The sequence below is a fragment of the Pimephales promelas genome, chromosome 10 (assembly GCF_988280905.1).
Source record: "Pimephales promelas chromosome 10, fPimPro1.hap1.1, whole genome shotgun sequence".
Classification (NCBI taxonomy): Eukaryota; Metazoa; Chordata; class Actinopteri; order Cypriniformes; family Leuciscidae; genus Pimephales; species Pimephales promelas.
Genome location: NC_142778.1, coordinates 32,994,575 through 33,011,989, shown reverse-complemented (window position 1 = coordinate 33,011,989; position 17,415 = coordinate 32,994,575). Strand labels below are relative to the sequence as shown.

General features: G+C 37.9%; 1 protein-coding gene across 8 annotated transcripts in view; it reads left to right on the top strand.

Moving 5' to 3' along the window:
* The window catches only part of ripor1 (RHO family interacting cell polarization regulator 1), a 119,568-nt gene that overhangs the window by 61,701 nt on the left and 40,452 nt on the right, over positions 1-17,415 (top strand). For 2 of the 8 annotated variants that reach the window (XM_039683911.2, XM_039683910.2), the window contains exon 1: positions 15,307-15,468. The exons of 5 other annotated variants lie outside the window; for them this stretch is intronic. In XM_039683911.2, coding sequence (XP_039539845.1) covers positions 15,450-15,468 — 19 coding nt within the window. In that variant the 5' untranslated portion in view covers positions 15,307-15,449. Of the gene's footprint in view, positions 1-15,306; positions 15,469-17,415 lie in introns of those variants that run through there. One more of the 8 variants, XM_089116493.1, reaches the window with a different exon arrangement.

The following is a 17,415-nucleotide window of genomic DNA, read 5'->3' as shown; positions in this document are numbered from 1 at the left end:
TTTAATGAGGAATACAAAAAAAAAGTCTGTAAATCAACTTGAATGTGAGATTTAGTGCATATTTTGCTTTTAATACATTTTTTTTGGACATTTTCTTAGACAGTCTATTTTGATGTTGCATCAGCTCATTCAAACAGTGTGTGAGATGTGTAGTGTAATTCCAAGTCTTTATTAAGTAACTTATTTATATTCAAGCCAACAGAATTCAGTCTTTACTAGACTGTCAGAAAGCAGTTTTTCCCTTCACTTTCTCTCTATAAATTCTCTCCTGCTTATTTTCTTTTTCGTTCCGTTTCCTCACAAAGACGTGCACGTCCTTCTCCCAGAGGAAAGACTGTCTGTCCTGGCTGACCATTCTCAAAATAGACCCGCCTTGAGGAAGGACCAGTTGACTATTTACTGGCTGCTGAAAAAACCCTCTACAGTTACTATCGAGCTTTAAAATGAAATCTGTGTTACCTGATTTACTCAAGACATTGGCATAGTTATTTGGGAGCGCAAATGTTGTGGGATTCTGATTCTCAGAAATGGATGTAGGTTAGTTGTCTTCCAGGATCTATTTACCGTTTTATCTTATACAATGCTTTCTCTTCCTCCTCGGGAAAGCAGATAGTGCATTAGTTTTTCTTCCTGTCGGTCATACAGCCACTAGTTGCAGAGGAAGCCAGCTCGTCTTGAAATGAGTGTCTGGATCTGTGTAGGAGGTTACAAATGATTCGCCCAGTCTTCTGCACCTGCATGTGTGTTATTCACGGGTAATATTGCAGCTGCCTGAAGTTTGAGTGCTCTTCTTGCAAAACACCAACTTTTTCCATTGCTCTTCCTCCTAATGGCAGTGGATAGTTTGAGACTCTTTAATGATATAAATGTCTCTTTCTGTGTTATACCTTCACAGAGACTGATAATGCACCTTGTTTAGACACAGCATATGCACACAAGACCTCCTACTGTCATTATCAATGGTTAATTTGTTTGATTGCGTGTGTGCCTCCACGGTGGGTGGTGTTCATTTTTACACACTCTTTTTTTCCCAACTCACCCCTGATCAGAGCGTCGACTCGGTCCAGTTTGTTCCACCCGCAAGGCTCCAGACTAAAAATTACAACATTTAAGTGCCAAATTAATTTTTTATAGTTATTGAGAATCACTCAGAGATGGTTGTTCTGCTTAAGGCCGTGTCCACCAACGCGTTTTTAGCCAGCTGTCTGTCGCCATGGTTACTATTGCAGTACGAGGTCAAACCTGGCGGAAACCGGGGGTAACGTGGATATGACGTCATTGACTGGCGACTCCTCGCCCCTGTTCACACGCCCCGTTTCCTTGGTTAAAAATCGCAATTTTCTCACAATTCTCACGACAAATAGTTGAAACATTTGGGATATTGTAAGTAATCAATTAAACAAAATATATAACATTGGCCTAGTGGTTTTTGTATTATTTTACTGCAAAAATCCTGCATATTGTACCTTTAATGCTGTTATGGTTACTGCAAGCATTAAATATTGTCAGGCACTTTAACAAGATGATAATACTGCATCTGAACGCAAGTTGTTCTCCTCCAAATTGAGACTGCATTTTGAATTGTCGCACAATTTTATTTATTTTTTGTCACATTTGTGACCATTGTCTGGAGACCTGACTTGTCAAAAATGTTTTTTAGTGGTCTTTTATGTATTGTAAATAGGGTTGGGTATCGAGAATCGAGTATCGATTGGAACCGAGACTAACTTTTCGTTTTTCCCGGAATCGTTCAAAAGTTAAAATTTCGATTCTTAGTTTCGATATTCACAGCCCGCCGACCGGAAGAAGAAATCACTGAACAACACCAATGAAGAAGCGTCTACCGGAAGTGTTGGCAGAACCACGCGAGTCGAACATGAGTACCTTACGTTGGCGATCCAAAGTGTGGCTTCACTTTTCTAAAAATAACGAAATCTTGGCAAAATGCAAAATTTGTGACAAAAGGATTATTTTTACAGAAAGAGTATTTCCTTCAGAAAGGCCGTTGGTTAGCAAGGTTAGCTAAACTTTTTTGACCCTGCCTCTTAAAAGAATCGGAATCGAGAATCGTTAGGAACCGGAATCAAAACAAGGAATCGGAATCAGAATCAGAATCGTTCAAATTCAAACGATACCCAACCCTAATTGTAACTCGGTTTGCTCTGATTCAGAAGAAGCTCACTCTCTGGCTGTGTGACTGCAGGAAACTCCAGCATAGTTGTGTCAGTGCTATCTCTTGGATAAACAGGAAGCTGCTAAAACTACAGTGCTGTTCAGTGGGGACGGTGATGTCTATGAAGGATGACAGCACTGTGAGAGACTAGCTCTACAGTTAACCCAATGCAGATTAACCCTCGCGTGTTTGGAAATAAAGTGCCGTCAACACACTGCTGTACATAGTCGAAGAAGAGTATCCTTCATTTCTCGAAGTGAGATATTATTTTGATTTGTGAAACAATAATGCAAGGGAGAGGTAATATGTAACTCGTGCATAAAACTTTGCTGTGTCGTGCAGTTACGTACCACGCAGTACTGCATATCTTGCAGCCAAGAGAGATTTTTCAGAATGGTTTAGTCATTAAATCCTCATTTAACTTTTCTTTCTCTCATTACCTCGTCCAGAGCTCCCACCAATCCACCCATACCCACACCCACTATAAGTTTTCTGACCGAGTAGAGAAATGAATTCTCAGCGTCCCTAATGATTGTGGGGGAGATATATGATGATATCAATATCATTGTGAAGAAAAGACAAACGGATGTCTGGATTTTTTTTTCTTTTTCTGCAGGCTACATTTTAAATTCAATTTTAGTTATTTTAACATTTTAAATAACCATTTTCTATTTGAATATATTTGAAAATGTCTTGGCAAAGCTAAAGCTATTAATGTGAAACATTTCTTATTACGGTCAATGTTGAAAACAGTTGTGCTGTTAATATTTTTGTGGAAGCCGTGGTACATTTTTCCAGGATTTTTTACCCGATCTATTGAAAGTTCATCATTACTTTTTTTTTTTTTTTTTTTTAACAATTTAAATGTCTTTACAGTCAGTTTTTATTAGGGCTTTGCATGCATGTATATATTTAAGACTTATTTGCACATAAATACTGTATATATATATATATATATATTGTATATACAAAATAATTATACATGGCACACACACATATATTATGTAAACACAAACTTTTATTTTGGATGTGATTAATCGCGATTAATCTTTGCACAGCCCTAGTTTTTATCTATTTAATGTATCCTCGCTAAATAAAAAAATCTCCCCAACTTTTGAATTGTAGTGTATGTATGTTGGTAAATAATAAAAATTAAGACTTTTTTTTTGCATATTCATAAATAGTGAGATATCTTGAATAGTCACAAAGGCTTATTGAGAGAGAATTTATGTACAGCTATATATAGCCTAGTAAATGTGTCAGTAAAAATGTCAAATATGCTGAAGACAGATGTTTCTGATTCGGAGAAAAATAATTTTCAAGTGAGTTAAAGTTCTTGTTTGCTAAAGATAAAGTCACCTGTTATTTTTGGCTTCCTTTCATACTCATCAAATGGGAGTAAACACACCTGAGACTGAGATTGTGCGGTGGGTTGTTACACAATGCTAGAATGTTGAGCAATGTCTAAATGTTTCACAATATAAACGTGCCATTCATGTAGTATTTGCTGGGTACAAAAATCTTGGCGCGATGAGTGCGACCAAGTGTTAAAACTGACATTGTCGTTATAGGGTTGCCATGGCAATGTGTCATTGAACAACATCCACAACAACATGCATCTCCGAGTCTGTGTATTTCAAAAATGTGTAGTTGAGTTGTATTTGGCCTAGCATACTGTGTAATTCCTAGGTAGGCTGTGTATAGTTCGCTGTGTATTTCTGGAGTGTATCATTACGCAGAGAGAGAGAGAAGACTGTTATTACTGAGTCGGTACAGGAGAGACGGAGCATCTGGACTGGGTGACTCACTCTCTCCCTAAGGCCCATTCACACGCATGGGACTCTCAAACTGTGACGCAGGGTACCTGAAAGTTTTCAAGATCAGAATAACGTTAATGTGCTAGCCCAAGACAGAAACATTAGACGGTAGTGTTTGCTTTTTATAATTGATCATCTGATGTAGAGCCAGACCGATATATCGGCAGGCCGATATTATCGGCCGATATTAGGCATTTTCCAAACTATCGGTATCGGCAGTTATAATGGCAGATAAATGAATATTTCAAAAATAAAATAAAAACGGACGAAACTCGCTTGAACCATGCCATGAGTGTTGGAGTTGTAGAGTTTGTCCACCAGGGGGCACTCTACACAGTCGTTGACTATACATTACTGACTATCATGTCCAGTTTTGTTGCTGTTAAATAAGCCGAGAGTGAAGCGGAATTAGCTAGTAATAGTTACGTTACGTTGTGACAGTGTAGTTGACTGACTGTCCTTTTAACTTTTGACAATGTGACTGAAGTATTTCTTTATAGCGCGTGACAGCAATGACACGTATCATCTCTTATTATCGTTTCTGAAAAAAAAATAAAAAAATATCGGCCGATATATCGGATTTTAAAACCAACAAATATTTGTATCGGTATCGGCTTTCAAAATCCTTTATCGGTCGGGCTCTAATCTGATGTGGAGGAATGGAAACAAAATTAGTGGCGGCTGGCGGGTAGATATGGATTTTCAGTGGCAATTTAAAGTGACATTTAATATTGCATTATCAGCCAATATTGGTTAAAAACAACCATTTCTTGGTTATTTGGCAACCCAGAACTGAGTAAATCTAAGACCTAACAACCCAACACATGACCCGGCTTGTTGGGTTTTTATATATAAAATGTATATGTTTTAGGACGTGACAGGAGCAGCCAACGGGAATCTGTGGGAAGAAAACTGGTATCAGGCTGTTCCAGTTAAATTACAATCTTATATATCACATCCACGTCATTTACTTAGCAGTTCACAGTGCAAATGCGGTGCACGCTGCATTTGTAGAAGGCGACGTACTTGTAAACAAGACGTTTTCCTACTGTAATATTTTCATCCTTGTACAGTAATAGTTTGATAGGAATACGAATGTAATAATAGTACAAAACTAAATGTCATTCAGGAAGTGGAAGGAACCCAGTTTTAACCAGTTTGGCACAGACTACTATCATTGGGTTACATTGACCCAGCACTGGGTATGTGAGCGGGTTCATCATTTGTATATTTATTTTATTGGCCATCTCCACTGCAATATCAGTTGACCCCTGGAGACCATTACAGTGAGGTCATCCTAAGAGTTTCAGGTTGTCACAGTTGTGTATGGTTTGATCCTCATGACTATTGTGATGATCACTTGCACCTTGCCATACTGCTCTCTATGTTAATCAGCTTACACCTTCCTGTGTTCTGCCACAAACACACGGTACAAACCTAATGTCCCAGTCCCACACACACTGCTCGCCGGTGACTGTCTTTATCTTAAAGTCACAATGAGTGTCTGTGATTAGCTTGATGTATTTGTACCAAAGGCCACAAACACTGTCAAAAATCCCTCAGGCCCACACGCTGACGAATAGGTGCATGATAACTGTGAATAGTGTTCATAATATGTATGCAGTTCTCCTCTGCAGGTGTCATGTTATCAATTTCCGTGTGTGTGGGTTGTTTTTCCTCTATCATAATAGTTTACTTTTTTTTATCATCGTTTCGACTCATTCCGAACCTGTATGGCTTTCTTTTGAAGAATATTTCAACCTTTATTGTCCATGCAATGAACGTCATTGGGGTCCAAAATAACACTGCTGACCGCACCCTATTGACTTTCACTTTATGGACCAAAAAAGAGAGAGACTTTAATCTCTTTAAGAAACTTCTGAATCAGCACCTTGTGACTAAGTTTTCTTCCTGTAAAAAAAGAGGAACTGCTCATGGGACAGCCTTCAATTGATAAGTGATTTATTATAGCCTTTATTAGCTTCAGGGTTGACACACCAGGTTTTCAGAGCTATATGTAATTAGTTTACGCATTTTTTTTATTGTTTAAGTGCATTTTTTGATGACATAAAACATTAATCAGTTGTGTTGCTACACAGACCCTAATATGGTAGGAAAAAGGCGTACAGAGTTGCTGTGAAACTCACAGCGGGCTGGAGTGTCCTCATGCATAATAATCCTGCTTGATGTTCTCCCAGTGGTGCTGGCAAAACCTCAAGAAAACTCACGCTGGCTAAAGATCTCAGAAATCCTGTTGGACTTCTATTTAATATGTGTGTGTGTGTGTTCAGTAAACTCCACATTCTTAGTGCTAGTCCGTAAGATCCTGAATCCAGTGATGGCCGTACTGCATATTGGAGCTATTCTGATTCGCTTTCCAAACAATGTTTGAGTCACTCAGTTATTGATAGAGGATGACTGTGATTCAGAATGGCTTGAGAAAGGCTTTTATTAAAATTAGAGTGTTTGTCTGGATATGTGTTAAACAAGTAGTTCACTTTTAAAAAACCTTTGCTGATAATTTACACACCCCCATGTCATCCAAGATATCTATGTTTCTTTCTTCAGTCGAAAAGAAATTAAGGTTTTTGATTTTTCTCCATATAATGCATTTCAATGGGAACCAGACGGTTTAAGGTCCAAACTCGTTCATAAAAATGAACTAATCTTTTTTCGAGTAATTTGGTTCATTCAACGAACGAAATTAACAAATTGACTCGAAAAAGATTTGTTCATTTTAATGGACGAGTTCAAACAGGAGAGTCACGAACAGAGCAAGGCGAGCATTTGAGCTTATAAAACGTAAACTTTATTATTTATTTTTTAAATGAGCGATCGTTTCGCTTGATAAGACCCTTATTCATCGTCTGGAATCGTTTAAAGCCCATTGAACAGTTTGCACTGAAACTGTCTTTTGGACCTTGAACCGTTTGGTTCCCATTGAAGTCCATTATATGGAGAAAATCCTGGAATGTTTTCATCAAAAACCTTAATTTCTTTTCAACTGAAGAAAGAATGACATGGACATCTTGGATGACATGGGGGTGAGTAAATTATCAGCAAAAGTTTTTTTTTTAAAGTAAACTACTCCTTTAATTGTGCTTTGGTCTGGATGCAAGTACACTGAAATAAAAATGTAAAATATTACTAAGTTCATCTGTGCAACATAAGGCTTTTTAGACCATGTCCTAACCAGACGCAATGCGATACGATTCCAGAGAGAAGCAATTTGTCTGCCCACGCCAAATACAACACGACTTCAAGACATGAAAACTGCGCAAACAAAAATCACAGCCATCGGAAAAGCATGTAGCCGTTTTTTGTTTGACATGTTTTATGTCGTCTGATCAAATTCATAAACATTACACCATTTTAACATTATTAAAACAAAACTTTGTCATATACACATTGTTTGTTAACAACGAGTTTCAGAGGTGAATTATATATCTAATTATACAGAGATCACTCAAACTGATATTCAAACTTACATTTGACACTTTTGACATTTAAGTAAAGCGCATACTGATATTATCATTTGCATATTTTGCATGTTGTTCAGCCGTGACATCACAGAGATGGAAACCGTTTCTAAAATAGAATTGTCGCGTATTTTCGCCATGACTGGTTAGGACACGTTGTTAAAGTAAGTGACATACTCAAAGATAGAAAAGTTCACACAGAGGAATAAAGTTAAGTGATGGGATTTTAGACTTGACCAGACCACAAATGCCACTGCTATGCCTCTGAAGGGTTTGAGCAAACAGGAAGTGAAGGTTTTCTTGTCTGATCCTCTTTCCCTCTCCAGTGGTCCTCAAAGCCCTTTGGCTTTAAGAAGATTCCTTGATTTGTTTATGAAACGAGACTGGGAAGGAACCCCCCTTCCACCAACACCACCCTTTTCCCTTTAAGATGTCTTTTTTTTGTCTACACACACACTCCCACATATAGGTCATAATCTATTTTAAACCATGATATATTTGGAGAAGTTCAGAGACTTAAAGACCTCTATCCCATTACGCTCAGATTGCAGCTCATAATGGGACAGGAAAGTAACATAAGAGTAAGTATCGGTGGTCATTAAATAGTAGGGCTGTAAAATTGTTCAATCACTTCTAACATAAAAGTCTGAATGTGCGTATATTATTATATTTATATAAAAATACACACATACACTCACCTAAAGGGTTATTTGGAACACCTGTTCAATTTCTCATTAATGCAATTATCTAATCAACCAATCACATGGCAGTTGCTTCAATGCTTTTAGGGGTGTGGTCCTGGTCAAGACAATCTCCTGAACTTCAAACTGAATGTCAGAATGGGAAAGAAAGGTGATTTAAGCAATTTTGAGCGTGGCATGGTTGTTTGTGCCAGACGGGCCAATCTGAGTATTTCACAATTACTGGGATTTTCACGGACAACCATTTCTAGGGTTTACAAAGAATGGTGTGAAAAGGGAAAAACATCCAGTATGTGGCAGTCCTGTGGGCAAAAATGCCTTGTTGATGCTAGAGGTCAGAGGAGAATGGGCCGACTGATTCAAGCTGATAGAAGAGCAACTTTGACTGAAACAACCCCTCGTTACAACCGAGGTATTCAGTAAAGCATTTGTGAAGCCACAACACACACAACCTTGAGGGCGGATGGACTACAACAGCAGAAGACCCCACCGGGTACCACTCATCTCCACTACAAATAGGAAAAAGAGGCTCCAATTTGCAAGAGCTCACCAAAATTGGACAGTTGAAGACTGGAAAAATGTTGCCTGGTCTGATGAGTCTCGATTTCTGTCGAGACATTCAGATGGTAGAGTCAGAATTTGGCGTAAACAGAATGAGAACATGGATCCATCATGCCTTGTTACCACTGTGCAGGCTGGTGGTGGTGGTGTAATGGTGTGGGGGATGTTTTCTTGGCACACTTTAGGCCTCTTAGTGCCAATTGGGCATCATTTAAATGCCACGGCCTACCTGAGCATTGTTTCTGACCATGTCCATCCCTTAATGGCCACCATGTCCCCATCCTCTGATGGCTACTTCCAGCGGGATAATGCACCATGTCACAAAGCTTGAAACATTTCAAACTGGTTTTTTGAACATGACAATGAGTTCACTGTACTAAAACTCACCAGATTTCAACCCAATAGAGCATCTTTGGGATGTGGTGGAATGGGAGCTTCGTGCCCTGGATGTGCATCCCACAAATCTCCATCAACTGCAAGATGCTATCCTATCAATATGGGCCAACATTTCAAAAGAATGCTTTCAGCACCTTGTTGAATCAATGCCACGTAGAATTAAGGCAGTTCCTTATGGTGAGTGTATATATACAAGTATAAATATGTGTGTGTACCGTACCCCAAAAAATGTACATGAAAAATGTACAAAAATGTTTTACAGCCCTATTAAAAAGTTAATGTATTTAGATCATGATAGCACATGCCATGCAGAGACACAAACTGTCATATTTTAAATATCTGCCTCTAAACGTTTTGGATGGAATGTGGCAGGACGGTGCATTATTGCAGTGCTAAAATGCATGAAATTTGTTTTGGAATGCGCTGTAATGCTTCTGGGTTGTTGGCAAATGTGACATTCTATACTTAAGGAAGTATGATTTCACACAGCATTTCCTAATTCTTGGAATATTGTCAAGTTTGTTTGAACTTATATGAATTGAGTGACATAGTGAAATGGAATTTAAAAAAATATATATTGAACCTAATATATAGGTTATACTATGTGTGTACTAATGAGATCATTTAATTTGAACCTAAAATATATATTGTAAACTATATTAAAGTATTAAATATTTATATGTTAGGTTATAATGTATTTTTTAATTTATATGATTGCTATTTGACATGCTATTTGTTGACAAACCATCTGGATTGTAATTTGATCCTTGAGGTGCATTGCTGCTTTGCTATGTTATGTCGCTTATCAAAAAGTATGGGGAAGCTTGTTGATGCTTCGGACACTCTGATGTAGCAGGTAGAAGAGAAGTGTCACAACATGAAATGTTAATAAACAGAAAAAACAAGCAATACATTGAAGAAACCTTTTATAACGACAGAATTTTTATAAGTGTTTTGGTTACATTTGGTTGGAAAAAAAGAATAACTAGTTTTTATTATTATTTGTATTAGTGCGATTGGTCAAACCGTTGTCACCGTGAGCATTCCTGCTTAAAATAAGCGTTCGTAAATATTTTAAACAAAAGTTGCGCTCATGCAGTCCCTATAAGCAAACAACGTCAAGTCATAAATGATAGAAAACCTGCATCGGCGATTATTAGCTTCTCCTCCATTTTCTCGTAACTAATATTTTGGTAGGAACGAAAGTTTACATTATATGTTTCTCCAGAATCAGCCAGCGCGAAAGACGTCTATATTCCGATTGGTTGTTGGTGTTTTACCGCTGCTTGCCGCTGAACCGTGTCATAGCTCATTACCATAAAGTTGAGCTTCTTTCAACTTTCTGATTGACGCTCAAAACGCCCAAAACGCGCCGCCGCTGGATTTGACCCTACTTGCAGCTCAGAAAAGCCAGCTTCCATTGAGAATGAATGAATTCCAGCCGCTTTTGGAAGCTCAAATCTGTGTGAACGTACATTTAACCACCAGCTGGGGTTTGAACAGATGTCTTGGATTCATGAGGATCCAGAAACTTGCCTGTACCCCAGCAGCTAGATCCTCAGGATGATTGATAAACGTCCTCTTATCGGACATAACTTTCATAAATTGTGAGGGGATTGAAAATGGAGAAGGAGATGATGCATTTATGATGGTTGTTAGCATGCTTTGGCTTGCTGAAGCATTCTTGTATCTGAGGAATTCATTTGATTATGTCAGTACCAGCATGATGTAGGTAGGATATGTGGGGAAAAGGGTAATTCATAATGTGGGAATTTTTTTGTTGTAAATTTAACTAGAATGATTTACTGTAAGTTCAAGGAAGTTTATCATGTCCTGTGTGAAGATGGTATGCAGGCTCCTATATTACCACTTTAAAAATAATAGTTGTGTGATCGGATATAGCATGAGATTATAAGAGAACCACTTCTTAGAAAAGAAAAAAAGGAAGTGCAGAGTTAAAAATGCTTACAGATTATTTTTAGTACATTTTACAAGTACATTACATTTTATTCATTCTACTTTCTAAGTTTAATTGAACTTCTTATTTGCCGTTTCTGTAATTATTTGTGAAATTGTGAGTTTAGTTCTCTCTTTTTTGTAAATTAAAAGTAAATTTTCTCCTTGGAATTTGAGTGGGATTATTTTTTGCATTCGTGCAAACTTTCTTAAAGCCTTTTTCATTACCCTAAGTTTTATTGTTTTGATAATACAAGTTCTCAAACAGTGGCAGTATGGACTTTTGAGCATGTGGATGTAAAGTCAGCAGTAGCGATAACTCTCTGGCTCAGAATGCAGAGTCAGTCGTACAACAGTACGCCTCCACTGAAAGCCACAACAGCTCTTCAAATTGCCAATAAAAAAGCATTATATATTCATTCTCTGCCTCCCTCACACCCTCATTCACTTGTTGTTATCAGACTGAAGGCAGGCACTGGAGGAAATGAAGGTCTTATTGGACGACCGTTAATCAGTCTCCACAGAAAGAGATTGTTAGGAGATGCGGGTCAGTCCAAGAAGGATGTGATGTCAAACTAATTTCTGTATTTATATTCTGTCTTGGTTTGTTGTTGACATTGTTCTCTAGATAACAGAGAATAGACCAATAGCCGTTTTCTTATCTTATTGAGAATCCTGAAATTCTCTACCGCCATTAGTTTGTGTGTGTGGTGATGCCACAATGTCATCAGTCATTTGTTTATGTCCAGTAGTTGCATACAAATACTGTTCTTTTGCAACTAACTAGCATTTATTTAACAAATTCTGATGGTTATTTGGCTTTTTGAGTGTGAAAATAGAATTGACAGGACCCCCTAATAGTCGACCAAATGTTAGTTAGTCAATGAGAAGAGGCTTGGTTCAGCTAATTTTGCATTGGTTGGTTGTTCGCAGAGAAAAAAAACCCTCCAGAGCTAACAGCAACTCCACGGCAGGTCCATCCATGTGGTTATCATGTTCAGTCCTGTTCACACCGGCGATGTTTAACACCTCTTGATTAAACAAAGGGTGCCGATGTGAGTGAGCACACCGAGACAACAGACTGATCTCATGAAATGGCGTATGTATGACACCAATTTGTATTTTTATTTTTGGCGTGCTATCAACACGCATAATCACTGTTCAGCGTGTTTATGAACGCCGTTGACTTAATGTTATTATTGTATATATAATATATGACGTACCCCAACCCCGTCGCTAAACCTACCCGTCACTGGGGTTAATACCATTTATGAGTCTTCCCCTACCATCCTAGAAAAAAAAGATGTAGATCTACATTTTGCTTCGTTTCACTCGGACATTTAACGGTGTGTACATACTCGCGGAATCCCTCGGACATTTAACGCCGTAGACACGCATACACGCGGATAGCTCAAAATGCGTATAACATGACTTTTGCATAAACATACACGCCACTTTCAAGTCAAGTGGCGTCACGTTTATGCATAAGTCATGATGTCATGTTGGACACGAAAAAATGCCACGTCTTAAAGCATCAAAGCGCCAATCTCATTGGTCAAATTTTTGACACAGCGTGTCAAACTTAAAAAAACGAACCTGAGGCGTTTTTTTTAAAAAATTACACTTTTACATGTGCCGTTTTACGCGTCGGTGTGCACACTCGCATTTGGCGCCCTTTGTTTAGTCAACGTCTGCGAATAACATGCGCGAAATTCGTCCCGGTGTGAACAGACCTTAACGTTAACATTATATGCACTAAAGATGCCTTTCTAAGTGTTCGTTTCCAACAACAGGTTTTTTTCTGCCAAAACTGTTTATCGTTGAAGCATGTTTTATTGTGCTGGTTTTAACCCTGTGAGAAACCTTTTTTATTTAGTTAACTTTTTTTGAAGAAATTTTACTAAGTTAAACCGAATTTAGTTTTAGAGTTAAAATCTTTCTCATCTGGCATGGCGTTAAAAACAAACAATCTCTTACACTTTATATGCTAAGTATAGGCATGCCGAACGTTTAAGAATGAAAATTACATTAAAGATAAATTGAATAATAGGGCACAGGAAATGCCACATGGTGTGATTGATCATGTATTTGCCTTGATGATTAAAAGAATCAAATTGGTTAAAATTACACTCAGAATTAATTAACAATTGATGAGGATAATGTAATAATTATATCTGAATACGAAAAACTAATACTTTGCAAACATTCGCATATGTTTTTCACACCAATTATGGATCTTGGAAAAGTTAAAAGGCACGTGTTAGCTCTCGAAATATAATCTGTCCTTCCTCGTTGAATTTGTTTGCACATTTAAAACAGTAGTACAGTTAATTTCTCATTCTGCAATGATCAGCGCTTGTCAGCTCATGATCTGTGATCTCATGTGATTTTCTGTCTATTGCCCTGGTGTCACCATAACAGATGCAGTATCACCATAGTGATGTCATGCTGTGGTACACCGATATAAAACTTAGTCTAGCTGGCCTTATCCACAACATTGTATGAGTAATAAATTGTGTGAGGAAATGAATCAGACACCTCAAGATAAGGTTCCGTCTGCTGACCGACTGCCTGAGAGAGTGTTGAAACCAGCTCTAAAAATAAGAGCACTAGATACTAGTATTTATTTATATGAAGCATCACAGGATTTCAGCAATACATCCAGATGAAGCCCCGTTCACACTACACGCGACCAAGCGACACGATACCATTCAACGGCGACACGCGCGGTCGCGACCGTTGGCGACCGGAGGGGCGCGTCCAGCGACGTGACAAAGTTGAGAAATTTTTACTTTATGCAAATGAAGAGCGATTTTCGCGAGCGACACTCTTCAGTGCTGAGTCTGACCGAGGCAAGTTGAACGAGAAGCTCATTTTAGCAGTCAGAAACTGTCTTATAATGGATGATATATCTCCGTGTACATACAGTGGTGTTCATCGTACTGACTCCGTGACTGAATGGTTTCGGGAACCCAGATAGACAGTATTTGAACGTTTGCTGCCGTGATGCCGCGATGGCAAAGAGCACTCACTGTTTCTCGTTCATCATATTATGCATTTTATGTACTGATTCCATTTATATTTAGACTTTTCCTTCCAAAATATTTGTTTGTAGCGGCAATAAAACGCATTTGTTGTCTAACACAGAGTAACATCCGTGAATGTCACTCACAAACATTACTAGGCAACCAGAAGTGGGGAACGCCCTCCAGCGCAGCCACTGGCGACCTGCAGCGACAAAGTTTTTTTTACGGGGCATGATAGTAGGAGTCTTACAAAGGGCTGGACAATATTTTATTATAAGTAAGGAATAATTGATGACAGGCCGTTGAATTATTAGAAAAATAATGCACACCCGAGGTGGTAATGCGGTCACGACGCGAAGCGGTCATTTTATTTTTTAAATGACCGTGAACTAGCGTTAATCCTTTAAGCCCCACCCTCAAGCTTGCATTCAGATCCGCCTCCATCCAATTAATGCATAGAACCATCCGACCAACATTTTTATCTTCCAGAAAATCAACATTTTTATCTTCCAGAAATCTATTTTATAAAGCAGAAATGTGACATTGCATATTCATGTTCACTAAATAATCAGTCCTGTACATTTGTTTTAAAATGCACATTTTGCACTATGCAATCCAATGTTTTGATAGACTTGTTCTGTAGTCTTTTACTAAATCCAGTGTGCAGCCAGCCACTTTCTTGCTCGTTCAAATAAATCCACACAATGTTGCCTTAGATTCTCAGTAGCCAAAATCAAAACATATCACATAGATACTGATCAAACTTACCGTATGGAACATGATTCAGGAAAGGGGGAATTACCCTGAATCTGTGACTAAACACTGAGATAAGTCTGAGATCAGGAGTCAGGACCAGTGTTTTAGATTTAAAACAAGCTTCAATTGAAGATCATTTTAATAAAAACCAAATCATGAATCTTATGGAATTTGTAAAACTTTTCTAGAAGGCCTCGTTATTTAAATATGTCAGGATCAGATACATTATTAACAGCTTGAAAGCTGGAAACTTCTGGAGTGCGTCTGTTCTGGGTGTTTATCATTAAGAAACAAAGTGCAGGCCGTTTGCTGGAAAAGGGAGAGGCAGGAAGAGTGTGATGTCAGACAGGGAAGTGAACGGGAAACAGATCGAGGGGGAGGAGTGGGCTGCGAAGAGGGCGACGGCCTTCCCATTTCCTGGCAACCTCTCTATTTCTCTTTCTGCCTGTGTTGTGAGAGTACGATTAGGGGATGAAGACCATCACAGCTGGGACTGTGATTGTTCTTTCTACTACTCATTTACTTTAAAGAGTCTTTGAAGAGGAATACACACTCATTTTATACGGCATTCATCAGAAGACAACATGTACTGTGGATATGGAGGTACTCATCTTGGTACTATTGTCGAGAATGTTGGTGTTTATGTTGTAAAGTGTGTTGGGGTATGTCTACAGTCAGGTGTGTTGTGACTAGAATCATTTAAATGTTCATTGAATTCATTTATCTTTTGGTTTTATTGTAGAATGATTGAAAATCGCCAACATTTGCTTGGCTAAATTTAGTTTTGACTCCCCAAGGACGCTGATGACCATAGCTAAAGGACACAAGAAGTGATAATGTATCACAAAAGTTGTTTCCTATTAGACGCTGTTCCGCAAAACACAAAATTGAGCTGAAAAGACATTTGATATAGACTCTTCTCGGTGGTGTGTGTGTGTGTGGTCAGCTGTAGTGAAGTGAAAGTAATCTGAAAAGATAGTTCATCACAACAGGAATTGTGTATGTTTTCACAGTTAGTTGGGAGCACAGTTAGTCCAACACTTTTTCTGTCCAGATGTTTTTGGATTTTGTGGTGGGACCATTGTCCTCTTGGGACAGGCATCCCACTGGGTTCCCATGTGATGGTTCTGCTGGAGCAAGAGAGAATAGAGACACTCAAGTATGTTTACTTTGGGCTACGGTTCAGTGTGGCACTTCAGGGTCATCTAGAACAAACACACGGGGAGGTCCTTAAGTTTAGCCTTTTGGACTGTACCTCTGGTTTACTTGAGGCTCGGTAAAGCAGAAGCTGTAAACACTTGTTTAGATGAGCCTCATAGTTTTAGACCTCAGACTTGGCCAAATGTGACGTATAATTATTAATGATATAGCTTAACTTTTGAGCGAATAAAAAGATGTGCAGTTGTAGAGGCAAGAAAAGGGAAACAAAGTGAGTTTCTTGTTTCGGGCCTTCGCTCAGAGAATGGAAGGAAGGATACACCATGTGTGGGGCAAATGTTAAGTGTTAAGGGATTTCAAAAAGCCACATGACTATTATTAACTCTCAAGGTGCTTGTTGTCACATCCTGGTATTGAAGAAAGATTTCCACAGCAGCATTTCATTATGAAATATTGATAGATGATAGTGATAGACTGATATATTGGCCAGGCCAAGAATTTTCATGTTATTGGACGATAACTCTGGCCAAGTGGCCTAGTGTCATTTGTAAAATCTGCCAACAGCCTAGTTAATTGATTTATGCTATATATATATATATATATATATATATATATATATATATATATATATATATAATTTTTTATTTTGTCACATTTGCTCAAAATACTTTTTTTGCATGATTAAATTGCTCACTATACACACATACACTTTCTACATACATACATACATGCATACATACATACATACATACATACATACAAATATATATATATGTGTGTGTGTATATATGTATGTGTGTGTGTGTGTGTGTGTGTGTGTGTGTTATATACATTCATGATATACGTGTATACAGTATGTGCTGTATTGTAAACTAACTAATCACGCAGGCTTCTGTCCTTCTGTATATTTGTTATGTAATCATAAATATATTTACACACTGAATGGCCAAATTAATGTAGAATAAACGTTAAGATATTTTTTTTATATATATATATATTAAATAATATTTAATGGCAGGATACTGATACTAATACCTCAGTTTTTTCCCCCACTTTCCTAGGATAAATTGAATTGACTTTAATATTAGATTTAAAAGTTATCATTTCAAACATATTATTCAACACATTTATTAAAAAAAAAATCTATTCTCTATTCTTTATCTCAAAATCTATTTATTCTTTTTAGCATTCAGTTCTTAAAATGGCATAGTACTATATTAATCACATTTGATCATATATATTTGTATAAATCATTAACACTGCTTTATTTTTTTGTTTTCCTCAAAGTGGAGGTCAGGTTACAGGGTTGTCAAGTGGAACTGGAAAAGGTGCAGGACTGACCCCAGATATCACGCTGTGGTGTTTTGGGAGCCGACTGATTCTTTTTTTGAA